General features: G+C 47.0%; 1 protein-coding gene across 3 annotated transcripts in view; it reads left to right on the top strand.

Annotated features, from left to right (window-relative positions):
• Window positions 1–18,303, top strand: part of CRTC3 (CREB regulated transcription coactivator 3) — a 99,926-nt gene extending 81,623 nt beyond the window's left edge. For 2 of the 3 annotated variants that reach the window (XM_087428984.1, XM_087428982.1), the window contains exons 10-15: window positions 3,433–3,650; window positions 6,539–6,837; window positions 12,361–12,561; window positions 12,650–12,730; window positions 13,954–14,056; window positions 14,746–18,303. In XM_087428984.1, the coding sequence (XP_087285110.1) occupies window positions 3,433–3,650; window positions 6,539–6,837; window positions 12,361–12,561; window positions 12,650–12,730; window positions 13,954–14,056; window positions 14,746–14,954 (1,111 nt within the window). In that variant the 3' untranslated portion in view covers window positions 14,955–18,303. The remainder of the gene's footprint in view (window positions 1–3,432; window positions 3,651–6,538; window positions 6,838–12,360; window positions 12,562–12,649; window positions 12,731–13,953; window positions 14,057–14,745) is intronic. The other variant, XM_087428983.1, reaches the window with a different exon arrangement.
• Window positions 18,304–19,535: the final 1,232 nt, after the last annotated feature.

The raw sequence follows: 19,535 nt of genomic DNA, 5'->3' as shown, positions 1-19,535 counted from the left end.
CTGCCTTCCCCCCTTCCTCCCTCTGCCTTCATCCCCACCTGGTCACCCGTGGATCTTTCTTCTCTCAGTCAGAGCCCATCTGCTCTCGTAGTGAGCAGCTCTGGGTTCTCAAGTTTTGTTTTAGTCCTTGTTCTTTAACCCTATAACCAGTTTCATGCATTCAGCCATCTGAAAGAGAAGATACCACATTCAGCTTTTCTACGCCCAAAATCTTCCTTCTTCCTCATCCATCAAATTGGACACCTTTCCTACCTCCCGTTTCTTTTGTCAGGCCTCCACAATTGTCCCAGTCCTCCTATTTTTACCAAGAAGAGAGGCCATCAGCAATGATGCTCAGCTTTCCATTTGCCCCTAATTCCCCTCGCCATCCTTTTTTCCTAGTCTCAGAGACACGTGTGTCCCTCCTATTCAAGGCCAGTCGCCTTACCCATTCCTGGCCCTTGTCCCCACGGGCCTTTCTGAAGCCTCTCTCTTATCCTTCCCTCTCCTGCGTTTTCAACCTTCCTTCTCTACTAGGTTTTCTCTCTGCGTTTAAATATACTTAAGGATTCTGCACTAGGAAGTCCTTACTTGACCCTGCATGCCCTTTTAGTTACTTCCTTCTCGTCCAGAATTCTTAGCCACACTTTTTGAAAGGATATTTATTCTTGAGCCTTCCTTACTGCTTGTCCACTCCTCAGCCTGCTGTGGCCGGGCTTCCACCCCTTCTGTTCCAGTGGAATTGTCCTCAAGAGACATCCCTTTACATGTCTTCCTATGTTTCAGAAACTCAGTGTCTAAAACAGAATTTGTTATCTTACCCATACCACCTACTCTTATCCCCAGTCTACTTGTACACCCAGTGTTTCCTCTCCTAGTGGGTGGCTCCACCAGTCCCATGCCAGAAAATCAGGAGTCATTCTTGAGTACTTCCTTAAATATCTGTAGACTCCTCCCTGTCTCTCCATCCCCACGGTCTCATTATGTCATGTTTGACTTTTCAGCAGCGTCGTAACTCACCTCTCTCCCTCCTGGCTCTGTTCCTTACACCCCAGTTCTCCCTCCCCTAAGTCTACTAGCCACACTGTCCTAAGAATGCTTATGTCTTTCCCTTGCTTTCAACCTTCCACTGGCTTCTTGTGATCAGCACTTCAGTCCAAGCCTCGTGTGCTCTCTGCCTACTTCTCCAGTCCCATCTCCCATCACCACCTCCCCCTCCTAAACTTAACCTTCCTGCAGTCCAGGTTCCTAGGGCACACTATGTCATTTCACACCTCTCTGCTTTGCCCGTGCTGTGAACTCAGCCTGAAGTGATTGTCCTGCCTAGATCATCTGAATTCTTTAGCCTTTAAACTCAGCTCAGAAATCCTCCAGGAAGCCCACTCTAGCCTGCTGCTCATTCCCTCCACACCTTATACCACCAGCCTCTGTCACTGCACTGCTGAGTTGTATTATATTGCAGGTTATTTTCTTTATGGCTTTGTCTGAGTCGTTTGAGGCCCTGATGCCAAAGGCTGGTCCTGGGAGGTGCTCTCCTGATGCCTGCTGTATTCAATTCATCACCTGTTCCTGGCTAACGCTACCTTCCTCTAACCATTCTCCTCCTTTTCAACCTCACTGCTCTTTTCCTAGTTCAGACCTCTACCACAGCAGTAGCCTTCTAACTGGTTCTCCCTGCCTCTCTTTCTGCTCCCTTAAGCCATCTTCTTTACTGTACCCACAGTGGCATTTCTAAAATGTTATTCTCTAACCTAAACCTGGGCTCCCTATTTCCTGCAGTCTCTGACCCAGACTCTTCAGAACAGCATGTCATCTTGCTCTTATTTTCTTACTCACCTGCCTCTCCCACCTCATCTTCTGCTACACTCTATTCCCCACTCTGCCCTGACACCTGACACCTAGGCCACACCAAGCTGCTTACAGTTCTTTTTTTTCTGCTAAGGAAGATTCACCCTGAGCTAACATCTGTTACCTCTGTTGCCATTCTTCCTCTTGTTGCTTGAGGAAGATTCGTCCTGAGCTAGCACCTGTGCCAGTCTTCTTCTCTTTTGTATGTGGATCACTGCCACAGCATGACCGCTGACAGGTGGTGTAGATCTGCGCCCAGGAACCGAACCTGGGCCACCGAAGCGGGGTGCACAAACTTGACCACTAGGCCACAGGGTCAGCCCCTGCTTGCAGTTCTGTGAGCACACTGTCATGTCCTTGGTAAAGCCTTCTCTTCCCCAGCCCATCCTCACATTGACAACTCCTGCTTCTCTGTTCCCAGTGTCACTTGTACCTAATGGTTATTCCACCCCTTATCAGACCTGGCCCAGCGTGCTTCCTTCCATATTGCAATTGCTCGCTTTACCAGTCTGTCTCCTGCCTGCCTGTGAATCCAAGAGCAGTGCCCCCTCAGACCTGGGCTAAGAGGCCCCTCCCTGAGCCCCTCACTTTAGAGGGCTCCACTCCCGTGGAGTCTGGTTCCGAGGGGCCACAGGAGAACACACTGCCTGGCCTGAGGGGTGTCCAAGCACGATGCAGAGTGTGGCCAGAGCTTGGCCCATAGGCTGAGATAGCCACATGTGTGCCCTACAGTGCAGATCAGGGCTGGTGTGGGAAGAGAAGGGGGGTGGACTGAGGACGGGGGTCTGCCTCTTTGTATGTTCTAGCGCAGAACTCTAAGGAGTTGGAGAATTCTCGATTTGCACCTGGCCTTCCAGGCTATTATGAAAGTATAACTTGTCAAGATAGAAACATAGAACATGGTTCATTTAAGGGTTTGTTCATCTGATTTATAACTTTTAGAAATTTGAACAGATGGTGTGCGGGCCTCCACGAGCACTCTCGCTTCAGGCCTGCAGATGTTAGGGGTGGGCGGGCCTGACCTTGACTGCACACACTTTGCTCACTGATCATTCTACCTCCAGCACTTAGCCTAGCGCTGGGCACACAGTGACCAACTAACTGATTTTGATAAATGAATGGTAGCATCTCTTTCTCACTTTAAGGGTTGTGAAAACTGTAACTAAAAAACTATATCTTAGAAGGTATCTGGTTGATACAGAGATACTTTTTTTTTGGTGGGAAAGATAATTTAGAAATTAGAAATCTAGCCAAAAGAACCATATAAATACAAAGCAGTGCCTCACATTTTATGTAGTACTTTATAATTTTCAAAGTACTCTTGCATCTATAATCTAATCTGGTCTTAGAAAATATTCCTGTAAAGTGGGCGTAGGTGACTGCGTTCCCTCGAACCCTTCATCCAGTTGAACAGGTCAGGAAGTTGCACTTCAGAGAGGTTAAGCCAAGGATGCAAGTTCTCAGAATGAGGGAGAGTCAGAGCCTGTCTGAGGACTTAGATCTTTGGTACCCACTGCTTTATTTCACAAGGAAAGTATCGTATGTGTCCTGTTCCCTGACAGCCATATGCATTTTAGAAAGTAATACATATTTTTCTTTTTTCAGTGCTTTTCCACACAATGGTCAAAACATAGGCCTTTCACCCTTTCTGGGGACCCTGAACACTGGGGGGTCATTGCCAGATCTAACCAACCTCCACTACTCCACGCCCCTGCCAGCCTCTCTGGACACCGGCGACCACGTCTTTGGTAGTATGAGTGTGGGGAATAGTGTGGGCAACCTTCCTGCTGCTATGACTCACCTGGGCATTAGAAGCTCTTCTGGTAAGTATCTCCCACTGAGTAAGGACCATGCCCATGTCACCTGGTGGCTTAATCCTGGGTGGTCCCAGGCCAGGTAGCTTGTTAGTGAATTGTTGAATGAGAGTGACCACATCTAACATTACTGTTTTTGTAGCACTTGACCCTGCTGACATTTCTCTTTGGTGGTCTCTTTCTGCTGGATTTGAGAGTCAAGAAAAAAGTGTCCATTCTATTCTGTTGGCTGAACAATGTTAGTGGCTCTTATCAACATATGTTATTTTGTAATTACAGTCATCTCTCTAGATCCCTCGAATTTCCCATTGGATTTCAAAAGAGAGTATTTTGAATTTTAGAAAATTTATAATGGATATGATGAAAATATTTATACTTAATACGTATGCATATTAAATATAAATCCTCCATAGTTCAAAATTATTGGTTCAAATTTTCAGAAGTGCTTAAAGATGCGGAATATAGCTGTACTAAAATGCTACCCCTAATGTGACCTGAGTGTTACTGCAGTTTGAGTGCCCACATTGAAACATGACTGCTTTCCCTCAAACCCTGACAGATGCTTCAATTTCCCATTGGATTTCAAAAGACAGTCAAGGGGAAGTGCTTGCTGGTTTCCACTGTGTGTTCAACAAGACTTGTCCAGGCAAATCAGAACTCACCATCAAATGAGAGTGGTCCCCTTCAGGGTGGTCCCCTGGAAGGTTCTCTGATGATTGCAGTGATGCTGCCATTGTGCAACGTAATTTTAGGTTTGAAGAACTGATTTCAGAGACCACCTTTATTTGTTTTTGGTCACGTTATTATCCTGCTGCTATATATGTATCCTTGGTGAAGTCTTTATGAACAAGGACATGTAAGGTCACATAAATAAAGCAGCATTGGCACTAGCTCCCTTGGGTCTTGGTGAAATTGGCATTTTCCAGGGCTGTCTTTGACACTTTGCTGCAGCTGAAAATCCCATTTTAATCACTGGGTGTTATTTTCCTCAAAAAAAGCATTATTTTGTCCAGAACGCGTGACAACCAGTGTCAAGTTTTGATAGTTTCTATGCACTCCTTATAATGCGTGGTATACCAAGTTGCACGTATTTTTTTAAAAATGTTTGAGCTTTTTGAGCTTTCTTTCTGAATGAATGGCATTGGTTTTTTTTTGTTAACCTAAATTCAGATCTTTAGCACTGGTTCTAATTTGAGCCAGCTGAATCCCTGCCCTCTTCATGGAGAGTTGAGTTGTGGGTTAACTACCTAGGGTTTTATCAGGGACATCTTTCTTACCTTTTAAAAATCATTTGCCAGCTAAAAATGCTTTATTTTGTTATTTCTTCGTTTCCATAACTTTTATCTAACACTTTGTGTGTGTGTGTGTGTGTGTGTGTGTGTGTGTGTGAGGAACAGCCTCAGTGTGTGTGTCAGTGTGTCACTGACACACAGTGTGTGTCAGCCCTGAGCTAACATCCATGCCAATCCTCTTTTTGCTGATGAAGACTGGCCCTGAGCTAAAATCTGTGCCCATCTTCCTCCACTTTATATGGGACGCCGCCACAGCATGGCCTGACAATCGGTGCATCGGTGAGCACCCAGGATCCGAACCCGGGCCGCCAGCAGCGGAGTGCACGCACTTAACCGCTATGCCACGGGGCCAGCCCCAACACTTAATTTTTTATCAGCATGACACAACACACAGTTCTGCTCATCCCAACTGCTGGGCAAGAGTGATGGGCTGAACTTTAAAACATGGGTATTGAGATACACAGTAGCAGCAGCAGCAGCCTTCTTCACGGAGCAAAGCCACTCCATGCCAGGCCCTGTGCCAGGTGCCAAGGATCCAGCAAGGCACCGTACAGGATCCCTGGCCTCATGGAGCTTGTGCCCTAGCGGCCTGTGTCATGGAAATGCCATTCCCAAACTCTCTTGCTCCTGCTAAAATTCACTGCCCTCCCCCCAAATAAAACAAAGCACCAGCAAAATCTTCATTTTCCCTGAATTGTAATAGACTGTGATGAACGATTTCTCAAGAGCCAGAAAACAAAAAGAAAGGAACCCTGAGGCAGGAGACACAGGAGTGTCCCTTCCTATGACTCCCTGGTGTGCTCAGGGTATTTAAAAGGTCCGCTGAGGCAGCTCCCCGAAAGCCACGACTCTAGTGAAAAGATGTCTCTAAAGGCAGCGGAGGATCTGGGCAGTGTGCCTGGGACAGAGGCATTCGGGGCTGTAAACAGAACTTGTACAGCCCTGGGGTCTTTTTCTAGGTTGGAGCTGAGCACACTGAACATTAGCCTTCACTACCCCCTGCTTTCCTAGGCCTGCTCTCCCACAGTTGTGTACATGCTCTCACTCCTTTTAAGAAAAACTCATCCTCATCTTTTTTTTTTTTTGTGAGGAAGATCAGCCCTGAGCTAACGTCCATGCTAATCCTCCTCTTTTTTTTTTTTTTTTTTTGCTGAGGAAGACTGTCTCTGAGCTAAGCTCTATTACCAATCCTCATCCTTTTTTTCCCCAAAGCCCCAGTAGATAGTTGTATGTCATAGTTGCACATTCTTCCAGTTGCCGTATGTGGGACGCGGCCTCAGCATGGCCGGAGAAGCGGTGCGTCGGTGCGTGCCCGGGATCCGAACCCAGGCCGCCAGCAGTGGAGCGCGCGCACCTAACCGCTAAGCCACTGGGCCGGCCCTCGTCCTCATCTTGATGGCATCTCTCTCTCAGTCTGAGCTTATCTTTTCCTTGCATTGGTACATCTGATAACAGTTTCAGTAGAAGAGTTGCCCAGGAGCTCCTTTACATAAAGAATCATCATTAAATATGGATAGTAGAAAGTTAGATTTTCTTTAATCTTTGGAAAACAAAAGATATGGTCTGAAATTATAACTGGTAACTTGTGATTTTGTTGTTTTCTAGGTCTCCAGAGTTCTCGGAGTAACCCCTCCATCCAGGCCACGCTCAATAAGACAGCGCTTTCCTCTTCCCTGAATAGCCACCCACAGACATCCGTTCCCAACACCTCTGCTCTTCACCCTTCACTCCGTCTCTTTTCCCTTAGCAACCCATCTCTTTCCACCACAAACCTGAGCGGCCCCTCTCGGCGTAGGCAGCCTCCCGTCAGCCCTCTCACGCTTTCTCCTGGCCCTGAAGCACCTCAAGGTTTCAGCAGACAGCTCTCTTCAACCAGCCCACTGAACGTATATCCTGTTTCGCAGGTAAAAACAAACAAACTTACAGTGAAACAGACTGAAGCGTATAGGAAACGGATCAGGTCCATTACACCAGGCGTTGTCCATGAGGTCTCCCCTGCAGTCAGTTCTCACTTACATGTGAAATCAGAGAGAGCAGAAATGTGAATAATTCAGAATGCATTAATGATTTCTAATAGCAGATTTGTTGTGTTCATTACTCTTAAGCAAACACTGAGCAGTTCACTTACTAACTCACAAAGTTGGGGTTAGGGGGAAGAGTAGAGTGTAGAGGATGCAATCCAGATGTGTCTGAGATAGCTAGGGGAAACCAGGTTAGGATGTTAAAATTGGCATGGAAAATCAATAATTGACTCTCTAAGTACTTCAAGCCACAGCGGAAAGCCAAAGAAGACACTTTCCACCTTCCTGAAGCTTTGATATTGGCTTAGACCTCTTCCCTAATTGTGACTACAGATTTGAGAAACAATACTTTTATTGTTCCTAAAATACTAGGTATAATAAAAATCATATCTCTATAAGAGGACCCAAAGAAGTGTGTTTAGAAAGATGCACATTTTGGAGTCACAAGCCTGTTACAGAAAATTAGGGGTTGAAACGGCATCTTTAACTTGTTGAGTTTGTTTTTATTCTAAGCTCTGAGGATGGTTCCCTTACCATAATCATCAATGAATATTTTTAACCTATTGGTCACTCTCTGGATACATTATAACATCGTTTACTCACCACTTCACCATAAATGAGTGCTGATTAGTAAGGAGGAGTCGACAGAACACGGCAGAATGAGTTAGCAGATCAGTTATTAGTCACTCTTTACCAATCGCTAGGTACGGGGTCTTGATTATATGAGTAATCCCTTCCAGGAGAGGGTGAGAGCATGTTTCATAATTGTTTTTTAATGGTTCTTTTATGTTGTTGGATTGCCTTCAATTTTATTTTCCAAGCTTATTTTATAGGATATAAAAAATATACCCTCACTTTTTAGCCACATTTTAAGAAGACTATAGGGGTAGAGAGTGTCCTCTTTCAAATGTTCTAATTTTTTTTTTTTTTGATTAATGTTTAGATTTTTAAAAAGTCAGTGTTGGGGCCAGCCGCTGGCATGGCAGTTAAGTTTGCACGCTCCACTTCGTTGGCCTGGGGTTCACAAGTTTGGGTCACGGGCGTGGACCCACACACCGCTTGTCAAGCCATTGCTATAACAGCGTCCCATATAAAGTAGAGGAAGATGGGCACAGATGTTAGCCCAGGGCCAATCTTCCTCAGCAAAAAGAGGAGGATTGGCAACGGATGTTAGCTCAGGGCTGATCTTCCTCACACACACACAAAAAATCAGTGTTATTCACGCACATAGTTTAAAAAGTCAAATCGTTTTTTTTGTTTTTTTTTTTTTAAAGATTTTATTTATGTATTTATTTTCCCCCCAAAGCCCCAGTAGATAGTTGTATGTCATAGCTGCACATCCTTCCAGTTGCTGTATGTGGGACGCGGCCTCAGCATGGCCGGAGAAGCGGTGCGTGCCCGGGATCCGAACCCGAGCCACCAGCAGTGGAGCGCACACGCTTAACCGCTAAGCCACGAGGCCGGCCCAAATCAAATAGTTTTAAAGGGCTTGTTGTAAAATCACAGTTGTCTTCCCCCGCCCCAGCTCCCCACTAACCATATTTCTCACTGCCTAGGGGTGGCTACTTTCAACCACTTTAGCTGATCTCTGGTATAACTGTGCTATTTCCTGCTTATTTTGTTCTAGATTTTTAGTGGTAGGTATTATCTAATGGTATCCTACCATGGAAGATTAGGATTTAGTTCTCTTTCAACCCTCCCGAAACCAACCACCCCCCATGGACACATATTTCCTACTTACCCTCCTCATCTTCACAATGTGGTTTATTATCATTTTGATCAGAGCAATACTCAGTGTTTAGTGTTTTTATAGTTAGAATAATGTAGTCTTCGTTGAACGATATAGTATACTATGAAATAACAAAATGAACATTTTTTTTCTCTTGGGAGTTAATAAATGTCTCACTTTGTTGTTAGTCTGGTTTTCTATCTGTGTTTTACTTATTCAACCCCAAAATCTCTGAGTTGGGTAGATCTCCCCTCTTTACATTTAAAAACAACTCCCCCAGTAGCTTTACAGGAAAGAGTACATGTGACCTGGCATGACTTAAATATGTCTTTATTCTGCCCACCGTTTAATTAATATTGGCTTGATATAGAATTCAAATTTGAAATAATTTTCTCTTGAAATTTTGAAGGTATTAATCCATTGCCTTTTAGTTTATCGAGTTGCTATTGAGAAATCCAGTACCATTCTGATTCTTATTACTTTGAATGAAATTTCCTTTTTTTCCTCTGGAGGCTTGTAGCATCTTCTTTTTGTCCCCAGTGCTTTGAAACTTCCAGATAATGTGGCTTGACATGAGTCTGGATATTTGGTTGGTTTCTTCATTCTGGAAACTCATATCCTTCATTTCTGGGAAATTTTCCTTAATGATTTCTTCCCTTTGATTTTCTCTGTTCTCTCTTTCTGAAACTCCTATTGTACAAATGTTGGACATCCTGTACTTTTCCTAACATCTTTATTTTTTTCTCTCTCTTTTCTCTCTCTTTGTCTTTTTGTTCTGCTTTCTGGAAGAGTTTCTCAACTTTGTCTTCCAACCCTTATGTTGAGTTTTTCATTTCTGTTCTCATACTTTTAAATTGCCAAGAATTCTTTTTTGTTCTCTGAATCTTCGTTTTTTATAGCATCATACTTATTCCATGGATGCAATATCATTTTTTATCTCTCTGAGATTTTTAGTGATAATTTTTGTTCCACTTTCTCTTATTTTTATTTTTTGTAATAGAAATTTTCCACCTTCCATACAAGTAGAGAACATAATATAATGAATCCTTCTATACCCATCACCCAGCCTCAACAGTTAACAGGATTTTTGTAATCTTGTTTCATCCATATCACTACTTTTTTAAAAAGTATATAAAGATACAAATTGTGGGGCCAGCCCGGTGGCATAGTGGTTAAGTGCACGTGCTCTGCTTCGGCGGCCTGGGGTTCACGGGTTTGGATCCTGGGCAGCCACCGATGCACCGCTTGTCAAGCCATGCTGTGGCAGCATCCCATATAAAGTAGAGGAAGGGGCCGGCCCCGTGGCTTAGTGGTTAAGTGCGCACGCGCCGCTGCTGGCAGCCCGGGTTCGGATCCCGGGCGTGCACCGAAGCACCGCTTCTCTGGCCGTGCTGAGGCCGCGTCCCACATATGGCAACTAGGAGGATGTGTAGCTATGACATACAACTATCTACTGGGGCTTTGGGGGGAAAAATAAATAAATAAAATCTTTAAAGTAGAGGAAGATGGGCATGGATGTTAGCCCAGGACCAGTCTTCCTCAGCAAAAAGAGGCAGACTGGCAACAGATGTTAGCTCAGGGCTAATCTTCCTCACCAAAAAAAAAGAAAAGAAAAGATACATATTGCAAATGTTTTCATATGTATTTCTAACAGATGAGGATTTTTTTTTTTTTTTCTTGTGAGGAGGACCAGCCCTGAGCTAACATCCAATGCCGATCCTCCTCTTTTTTGCTGAGGAAGACTGGCCCTGGGCTAACATCCATGCCCATCTTCCTCCACTTTATATGGGACGCCGCCACAGCATGGCTTAACAAGCGGTGCGTCGGTGCGTACCCGGGATCCGAACTGGCGAACCCTGGGCCGCCGCAGCGGAACGTGCGCACTTAACCGCTTGCGCCACCGGGCTGGCCCCCAGATAAGGATTTTTTAATAGCCTAAATATTATAATGGTAATTTTGTTTTTCACAACTGCTTCTTTCTGCATAGATTTCTCCAAGTTTCTCTTGGTGTGTCTGCCTTGGTCTCTGACTTTCATTCAGATGCTTTCCTCATGGTCTGCTGATCCTTGGCACCCTGCTCCTAGTTAAGAACAGGTCACAAAAAAACTGACTGGGAGCTCTGCATAGATGGGTGGGCTTGTTGAGTGTGGTCTTCTTTGCAGAGTCATCTAGCTCAGCCATTTCCTTAGGGAACCTCTGATGTCGTAAGTTTTAGGATTTTCTCTCAGGCTTAATCAGATCCCTGAAGGACACTTATCCTAATCTTACACTGGGTGTATGCTTGGACTCAACATTCTGAGAGCCCAGGCAGGAAAGAAAGGTAGAGGCCTCAAGATTCGGAGGTGAGGGGCCGGCCTGGTGGCACAAGCGGTTAAGTGCGCGCGCTCTGCTGCGGTGGCCCAGGGTTCGCTTGTTCGGATCCTGGGCGCACACTGACACACTGCTTGGCAAGCCATGCTGTGGTGGCGTCCCATATAAAGTGGAGGAAGATGGTCACGGTTGTTAGCCCAGGGCCAGTCTTCCTCAGCCAGAAAAAAAAAAGAGGAGGATTGGCGGATGTTAGCACAGGGCTGATCTCCTCACAAAAAAAAAAAGATTCAGAGGTGAGCTTTCTCGTAAACCCTGGGTTTCAGTAGAATGCCTCGCCTTCTAGGGTCTGGTGTCCCCTGTCCAGAGACCCTCAGTTGTACTCTCCTCAGAGTACAGCCTCCAGTCTCCCAGGCAAGGGCTCCGAAGCCTAACTGCTGCTCGCGTCAACTTTGCTGAGATCCTCCCAGCTCCGGCTCCACCCTCACCGGCTGCCTCCCGCTGTCCTGGTTCCGGGTCCTCTTGGTTTTTCCCCACTGCTAGCTTAGCATTTGGCTTTCTCAGCTCTGCTAAGCCGGTTACTACTTGTCCATCTGCTTTCACTTTCCAAATTTTGTTGCCATTTTCTTCTCTCCCTTTATCTTTGTTTTCGTGTTGTTTTTTTTTTAATCTTTTTTTTTTGAGGAAGATTGCACTAACACCTGTTGCCAATCTTCCTCTTTTTCCTTTTTTCTCCCCAAAGCCCCAGTGCATAGTTGTGTATCATAGTTGTAGAGTTGTAGCTCTTCTATGTGGGACACCACCTCAGCCTGGCTTGATGAGCAGTGAGTAGGTCCGCGCCCAGGATCCAAACCGGCAAACCCCAGGCCGCAGAAGCGGAACACGCAAGCTTAACCACTACACCACCGGGCGGCCCCCTTTTTAATCATTTTTGTATTATTTTTTAATGTTGTTTATTAATGTTTATTGTTTAATGTTGTTTTAGTAGAGTTTTGAGAGACAGCAGGGTAAATGCTTTTTTCAGTCTCCCATCTTTAATCAAAGTTATGGCTTTTAAAAAACAAACAATTTTCACTGAGAAAACTGAGAGGAAACTGGTTAAGTTGGCTGGTCTTTTGTTTTGTTTTGTTTTGTTTTTGTTTTTGTTTTTTAAGACAATAGAAATTGTCATTGAATGGGAAATGCTTTGTGAGGAAGTGAGATTTGAGATAATGCTTTAAAGGAGCAGAAGTAGGTTTCCCAGAGCATTGCAGAGAACACCATGGTGAGGAAGAGCTCAGGCTTTTCCTCACTGTGACATTTCCCGATCTTAAAGGACATCCTACTAGAAGCTCAGAAGCCGTGCTGATTGGTGGCTTTGTTTGTTACAGATGGTGTCCTCCGATCGAAGCCCGCTCTCCTTCCTGCCCACAGAAGCTCAAGCCCACGTGTCCCCACCGCCCCCTTACCCCACACCTCAGGAGCTCCCCCAGCCTCTCCTGCAGCAGCCCCATGCCCAGGAGCCGCCTGCTTCGCAACCCCCGGCAGCCTCATCTCTGCCGCAGTCAGACTTCCAGCTCCTCACGGCCCAGGTACGTCCTAGCAGGAACACTGGTCAGGAGGAAACACGTGTTTTGCTCCGAGTTCCAAGCTAAGTAGTCCCCTCCTTTTTCCGTGAAGGGCTCATCTTTGACCAGCTTCTTCCCAGATGTGAGCTTTGACCAGCAATCCATGAGGCCAGGCCCAGCCTTTACTCAACAGGTGAGTGATCGCCTGGGGCTTCCTCTTCCTTGGAGCAGAAACTGCCCCATTTAGGCTGTCCAGGTTGAAACACACACCAGATGGACTTGGTACTCCACTTCCCTGATGTCAGGTGTACTTGGTGGCAAGGCAAGCCTGGAATCTCCCCTGGCACTAAAATGCTGATGTAGCTGCCTTATTTAGTGTCAGACCTCTGCAAAGAAACTGTTTGAACGGTGGTTCTGGAAAACCTCTAATGACACTCTGGTCATAGAATTTTAGAGTCGTTCACGCCAGGAGGGACCAGCGCACTCCACTGATCCATCATGTTGAGGAGCCTGGGACACAGGAGGGGCTCTGCCTGCAGGCCGAGTTGCTGTACGTGGCACTGTGTGTGGCCTCCTAGGGAGAGCTCGGTCCTGGTGGGGACAGGGGTCCTGCCCAAAGATTTTCCTTCAGCCATTTCCTTTTGCCTTTTAGTTTCTCCCTAACAATGACCATGTTTAATATCCCTAGATATTGTAGTGTTCAGTAAGTATGGATTGGGCTCTAGGCTGGATTAAGGAGAGAAGGAAGGGTGGAACACTTTCCAGAACTTAATAATAACAGTAAAATAATAAAGATAGATCTTTCCTGAGTAGGCTGTGGTCAAGCCTCATGGTGAGAACCAATAGTCCTTGCCTCCCTGTCTTCTGAAGAAGCCATTTTAGTCTAGGTGAGTCAGAAGGTGAACCAGTCCTCACAGAAGCTTTCTCATAGGGAGGGGCTTGCTTGAGGTTCCTCCCTCTGAGTGTCAGAAGAAAAGGATTCCACTTTCTTGTTTTTCTAGAAACCAAAGAGGGAAAAAGCCCATCACTTCATTTGTTAAAGATGGAGCCTTTAAAGGATTCCCACCAAAGGTTTCCAAAGGCCTTGGTGTGGCTGGGGAGGAAAGGTGTCTGAGACGGGAGGAGCCACAGAAACCATGACTACTGGTGTCTCCTGGGATGGCTTAGTGGGCCAGGCAGTGTGTGAACAGGGACAGGTCACCAAACTGTGGACCTCAGGGACCCCTCCTCCACCCCAGCATCTGCCTCCTGAGAATATTCTGCGTAGGTGATCATGACAGCAGAGCACTCTAGGATCCTAGAGAGAAGGGCCTATAAGAGGGTTTTCATTTCTGGTTTTGCTCTGGGAGCACGTTGCACTAGTCATTCCTTGGAAGCAGAGATGGTTCCTTACAACGTTACCTTTGATGCTTCCAGGTGCCCCTGGTGCAGCAAGGTCCCCGAGAACCACAGGACTCATTTCATTTGAGACCAAACCTGTATTCCAACTGTGGGAGTTTCCCAAACACCATCCTGACAGGTGAGTGAGGGCCACCCCTCAGCTTCTTTACTATTTTTATTTTTTATTTATTTATTTATTTTTGCTGAGGAAGATTCACCCTGAGCTAACATCTGTGCCAATCTTCCTCTTTTTTCTATTTGGGTCGCCACCACAGCGTGGCCGCCAACAAGTAGTGTAGGTCCACGCCTGGGATCTGAACCTGGGCTGCCAAAGCAGAGTGCACAGAACTTAACCACTAGGCCACAGGGCTGGCCCCTACTTTACTATTTTATTTTGCTATATTTTTACAGATACCATTGTAAGATAGTTTAAACAACAACATTATATGAAGCAAAACATGGAAGTCCCCCAGCTCAACTTTACCTTTTTGAGATGCAGGTGTCCAGCCCCAGCAACCACGAGGCAGTGGCCCCCACCAGAGGGCCTGGTGACCCAAGCCTTTTCTGAACTATTTAGTTATAAGTGACAACAGTTCAAAGGGAGAAAACCTGCAAAAATTGGGAGTTGTGGAACTGACTGAAAAGAATGTAGGTTCCAGAGCAAAATTGTAGGCCTGGGAATGGTTGGGACATGGGTGATCACTGTCCTGGTTGGGAAGATCAGAGGGACAGCATTTTGGGGGATGTCATCAGTTGTGTCTGCTTAGTAGCTTAGGGCCCTCACGCCTCCTAATCTGCAGTGTTTTTCCCTCTCGTTGCTCCTTCCAGAAGACTCGAGCACCAGCCTGTTCAAAGACCTCAGCACTGCGCTGGCAGGCATGCCTGAGGTCAGCCTGAACGTGGACACTCCGTTTCCATTGGAGGAAGAGCTCCAAATTGAACCCCTGAGCCTGGACGGACTCAACATGTTAAGTGACTCCAGCATGGGCCTGCTTGACCCCTCTGTCGAAGAGACGTTTCGAGCTGACCGACTGTGAACAGAATGAAACAGAACAGGAGAATTTATTTCTGAAATAGCTAAAATAGAGGAGAATAGAATGGAGCCAGCTACACCCCTGGGCTTCAGTTGTCTTGGGCTTCCAACATGGAAGGAACCAATTCCACAGCCCCCAGCTTTCAGATGAGGTCCTGTCTTGTACACTGTGGCTTATTCTAGACCACAGAGCCATGCACTGCCTCTCAGGCCTGCAGCACAGGATGTTGCTGCAGGCAGGCTGCTTTGGAGCTTCCGACGAATTGGTCATCACCGTGACCATTAGATCTTGTGGCCATCTAGTTGGTCGATGTGTAAAAGTGGAAAATATGTAATGGAGGACCCAGTAGCATTGTGTAGTGCTCAGAACCACTGATCTCAGTCAACACTGAAGGAGGGACCTGGAGGGGGAGGCAGTTAGGAGCCACAGGCCTTCGGGAATTGGCTCAGCATTAGCAGTGGTACCCCAGCACCACGTGCTTTCTCTGATCTAGCCGTGACAGCTACGTACCTACCAGCTGGTGGCAGCGATGTTCCAGGGCAGGGCGGAGAGCCGTGGCCTTCTCAGATGCCTTAATTCTAATATGACGAATTTTTTACCACAAGACCAAGAGCAGACTTGAGTTAAGCAAACTGAATGCTAATTTGTTTTGTCCCGGTCTGTAATCTCTCTTCTGCTGCTTCAGGACACCTTTTCCTATGGACAAGAGGAAGAGGAAGACTATTTTATTCAGTCACTGAAAAAAAGTCCCCTGGTAATGGATGAGCCTGAAGAGAACAGTGCTGCTTCTTGGTGGCTGGGGAAGAAAGAGGGGGCCTGTAGGTATCTCACAGACACGTGACATCCTCCAGACAAGTGCAGGCCTCCCTCTCCACAGACCGGCTGGAGGAAACAGCTGGAGGTCTGGACCAGACCCCCCCCAGCAGCTGAGCAGCAGCAGAGGGAAGCTGTTTCTCTGTGGACCAGGAGTGTTACTATAACCCCTCTAGACCGTGAGCTCCTTGAGGGCAGGGACTGTGCCTTATTCCTCATTGAACCCCTAGTACCTAACAAGTGCCTAGCACTGCGTGGGTGCCGCATAACTGCGTGTTGAATGCACGAACGAAGGAATGAATGAACGAATCTGCCTTGCTGTGAGGCAGTCTAATCTTGAGCTATCCCCGTTCCTTACCAAATCTTCTCAGAGCTTTAGCTTTTCTAACGCTTGCACCTGTGGTTAAGCGTGCACTTTAATATGCTTTTAACGCTAGGTGACCAAATCCATGACTAGACTAGGCACCCCTCCTCCCTGAGTGATGCTCCGTGGCAGGTGGTGCAGACTGACTTTGAGTGCATCCAGAAAGGCTGAGCAAACAGACCTCCTGAGTGCTGGGACCTCAGGGTTCCTGGCCAGGCCCCCACCTCAAAAGATCTTCCCTCTCAGATCCATGTTTTGCTCTAAATTGCCTTAAAAAGAGACTCATTCTTTAAGGTTGAAGAAATAGCCCATAGTAAAATGAAGGCCTAATTCATGAAACCATCATTAGTCATCAGCACCTCAGCATAAAAGTATTACCGCATGTCCACCCCTGCCTGCCACCTCCAACTTGGGCTAGGCCAGCCCCTGGCCAGAAAGCCCACTGGGGGTTTTGAATGGGGTGGAGGGGACGATGCCTCAGAGCACCTCTGGGGAGGCATCTGGGCAGTGGAGCAGAGCACGGGCAGGGAAGGCCATGGGAAGACAGGACACTGATGGGAGATGAGAGATGCCAGGACCTTTGCCCAGACAGCCACTGCCCTTCCAGGAGACACCAAGAGTGTCACTGAAGGCTGCTAGACTGCTCCCACGCAAGGAAGCAAGGCTGCACTAGGAGGGTCTGAACCTGACACACCTGGGTCTTAAGGGAAGAAGAGTCTGTCACGGGATCCTCGGCTGTTAATCTCTCCAGACTTCATCCCATTTCTCTTCTGTCTTTAGAGGGATTGCCTTACCTCCAGTCTTTCAAATTACCCTGATGGCGCACCACTCCATCTTCTTCTGTGGAGCCCAAGTCTCCCTGCTTCACATTAGCCCCAAGTCCCCGCTGTTGCATTAGGAGATCAAATCAGAGTCCTCCTTGCCTGAGCCCTGGCTTAGGAAGGGGCAGTTGCCCTCCGCTTCTAAGCCTTATTCCCAGTTAAACTTCCAGATCCTTTTATACTTGAGATGTCGAGGGGGTGGTGACTTTCTATTGAAATAAAAGGGCCTTTCCTTGTAACAATACACAGCACCCCAGTGTGCTGAAAGAGTGTGCTGAAAGAAGGCAGCTCCTTGCTGCCTCTCCTGTGTCAACAGCTCCCAAAATCTGATCTGGCCTTTTTTAGACAGGGAGTGGTGCTGGTGGTATGAGTTTTGGTTTTTGGTTTTTGGAGTTTTTTTTTAAAACGGAGGTCCCAGCATAATCCACTCTTTGCACAGTGCCTTTCCCATGGGGATCATCGATGTCAGAGTCCCGGCTCTCTTTTTCTGCACAGCAGCCCTGCCTTACACCTGGAGACCCCAAGACCTACATGATGAAGTGCGCTGCCCCTGGGGCATTCTCCAGGTGACACGTGGAACTGGAGGCTCCCAGGAAAAGTGACTCATTTGGAGGAGTATAATGATGACAATAAGGTTTAGCACTGAATTAAGTTTGTCCTTAGGTCCGTTGGTCCGATCTTTTCCTGTGAAAAGGTTTTGGGCATTATACAACCCGCTTTGCTTAGATGGTGTCAAGGCCACCCATGGACAGGGGCCGTGACTTCAGCGGCAAAGTCTGCACTCATTGCTGCCTTTGCAACAAACCAGGTGTGGTCCTCGGCATCTGAAGTGGCTGCAAACTTCAGAAAAAACTATTTTCAATATTTAGTTTTGTCACAAGAAATCGATGGCTATACTACTCTCATTTACTAGCAGTTAAACAGCATAGAACTAAAAGACTATCTGTGTTTCCATTTTTTCTTTCTGTGTGGTTGTGGTTTTTAGGACATACGGTGTTAGGAGAAAATTTTCTTGATCACATCAAGATCAACATAAATTCTCCTTTGTCCTGTTTCATTTCTCCTAAGTCTGCTGTATATCACCTGAGCTGAAATGTTGTGTATTCTAGCAATTTGCATATTTGAAGACATTTCCAATTCTGACTCTTGTTGGCTCTTCTGATTTATGCACAGATGGTTCCGTTGCTTCAAGATGGAACCATCACAGCAACTAATCAGACTTCCCGCCAGTGTCCTAATTCCCAGGTCCCTTGTTAAACAATATTTAAAGATTGGGATTTGTATAAAGTAGCTTCCAAGTTTTATATTGCATCATTTTACATCTTTCATAATTAAAAGCAGCACAACAATGTTGTATCTGCATTTGGTGTTTTTCTTCCGCCTCGGGTGAGGTGAGCTGGTGGGAAGCCTCCACTCAGCCTGCAGTTGGGGATTCCTGGTCCTTGGCATGGCAGGTCCTGCACTGGCTGCTTGTCACTCGTTCTTAATATATGTGCTGTTGTGTCCACTCCTGAGAAAAGTTCAGAAAGAAGTAGGGGCCCTTTGAAGGGCGGTTCCTATGAAGCTGTGAATACCAAGGACAGAGGCCATCCTGGCCAGGCCTTAATATTGTGCCTCCCATTGCCAGCACCCCTTCCAGACCCCTGCTCCTGCCCTCACCTAAAACACGCCCCGCCCTGCTCCCCTTTTGAGATTCAGGCCGCTGGTGCTCCTCCCCCAATGCTTTGCTGTCATGTGCTGGCCTTTAGCTCCCTCTCCCGCTTCACCAAGGACTTCGGCTCTGTTTTCTACTCCAGCCCCCGCCCCCTTTCCCTGTGTCCCAGCACGTCACAGCATGGCCTTCCAACAGCAAACAGCCTCACGCATCCCTCAGAGACCCACTTCCTCATCCTCACCCAGGGCTTATGATAAAGGTAACTCTTCTGAAATCTTACTCAGAAATCCCCTTTCTGGTCCTAATTTCCTGAGCCGCCGTTTCCACTCTGGTCCACACACACCCTGTTCTTTGAGCCCACTGAACATGCTGCTCCTTGTCCCTTCTCTCAGGCTATGTGTCCTCTCCTGACTTCCTTTCTCAGCCTAGTCCACGGGGTCAGTGGCCTCCATGACACCCTCACCAGCCCTCCTCCTGCTCTGACCCTCCGCCTCTCCCTGCCAGGAGCCCCACAGAAGAAAACCAACAACCCCACACTCTCCACCACCCCAGTCCTTTCCTGCAGACCTCTCCTCTCCTCAAGGCCCTCATTTCTCTCCTCACGTCCAGAAATTCCAGGCCATCAGGAGGCAGCTCCCTCAGCATCCCACCTGCCCCCCATCCTATCCTCTTCCCCCAAACTATCCCAAATCTATACCCATCTTACCGCCTTCCCCTCTGCCTTCCCTGGTTCTCGTTTTTCCCGTATGTGATTGGTCTGCCCTGCCCCAGGCCTCCTACTTCACCTTCTCCAATGGCTCTTCCCCATCAGCCTGTAGATATGCCTCCTCTCCTCCTTGATCAAAGCAAACAGGATGAGACAACTGTTTCCTTAGCCTCGGTCTCTCCTCCGGCCACAACCCTCCTGGAAGAGTGGCTCGTGCTCAACTCCA

This window comes from Ceratotherium simum, chromosome 3, assembly GCF_057802395.1.
Source record: "Ceratotherium simum simum isolate JZ-2026a chromosome 3, ASM5780239v1, whole genome shotgun sequence".
Lineage (NCBI taxonomy): Eukaryota > Metazoa > Chordata > Mammalia > Perissodactyla > Rhinocerotidae > Ceratotherium > Ceratotherium simum.
This window is presented reverse-complemented; position numbering and strand designations above follow the sequence as displayed.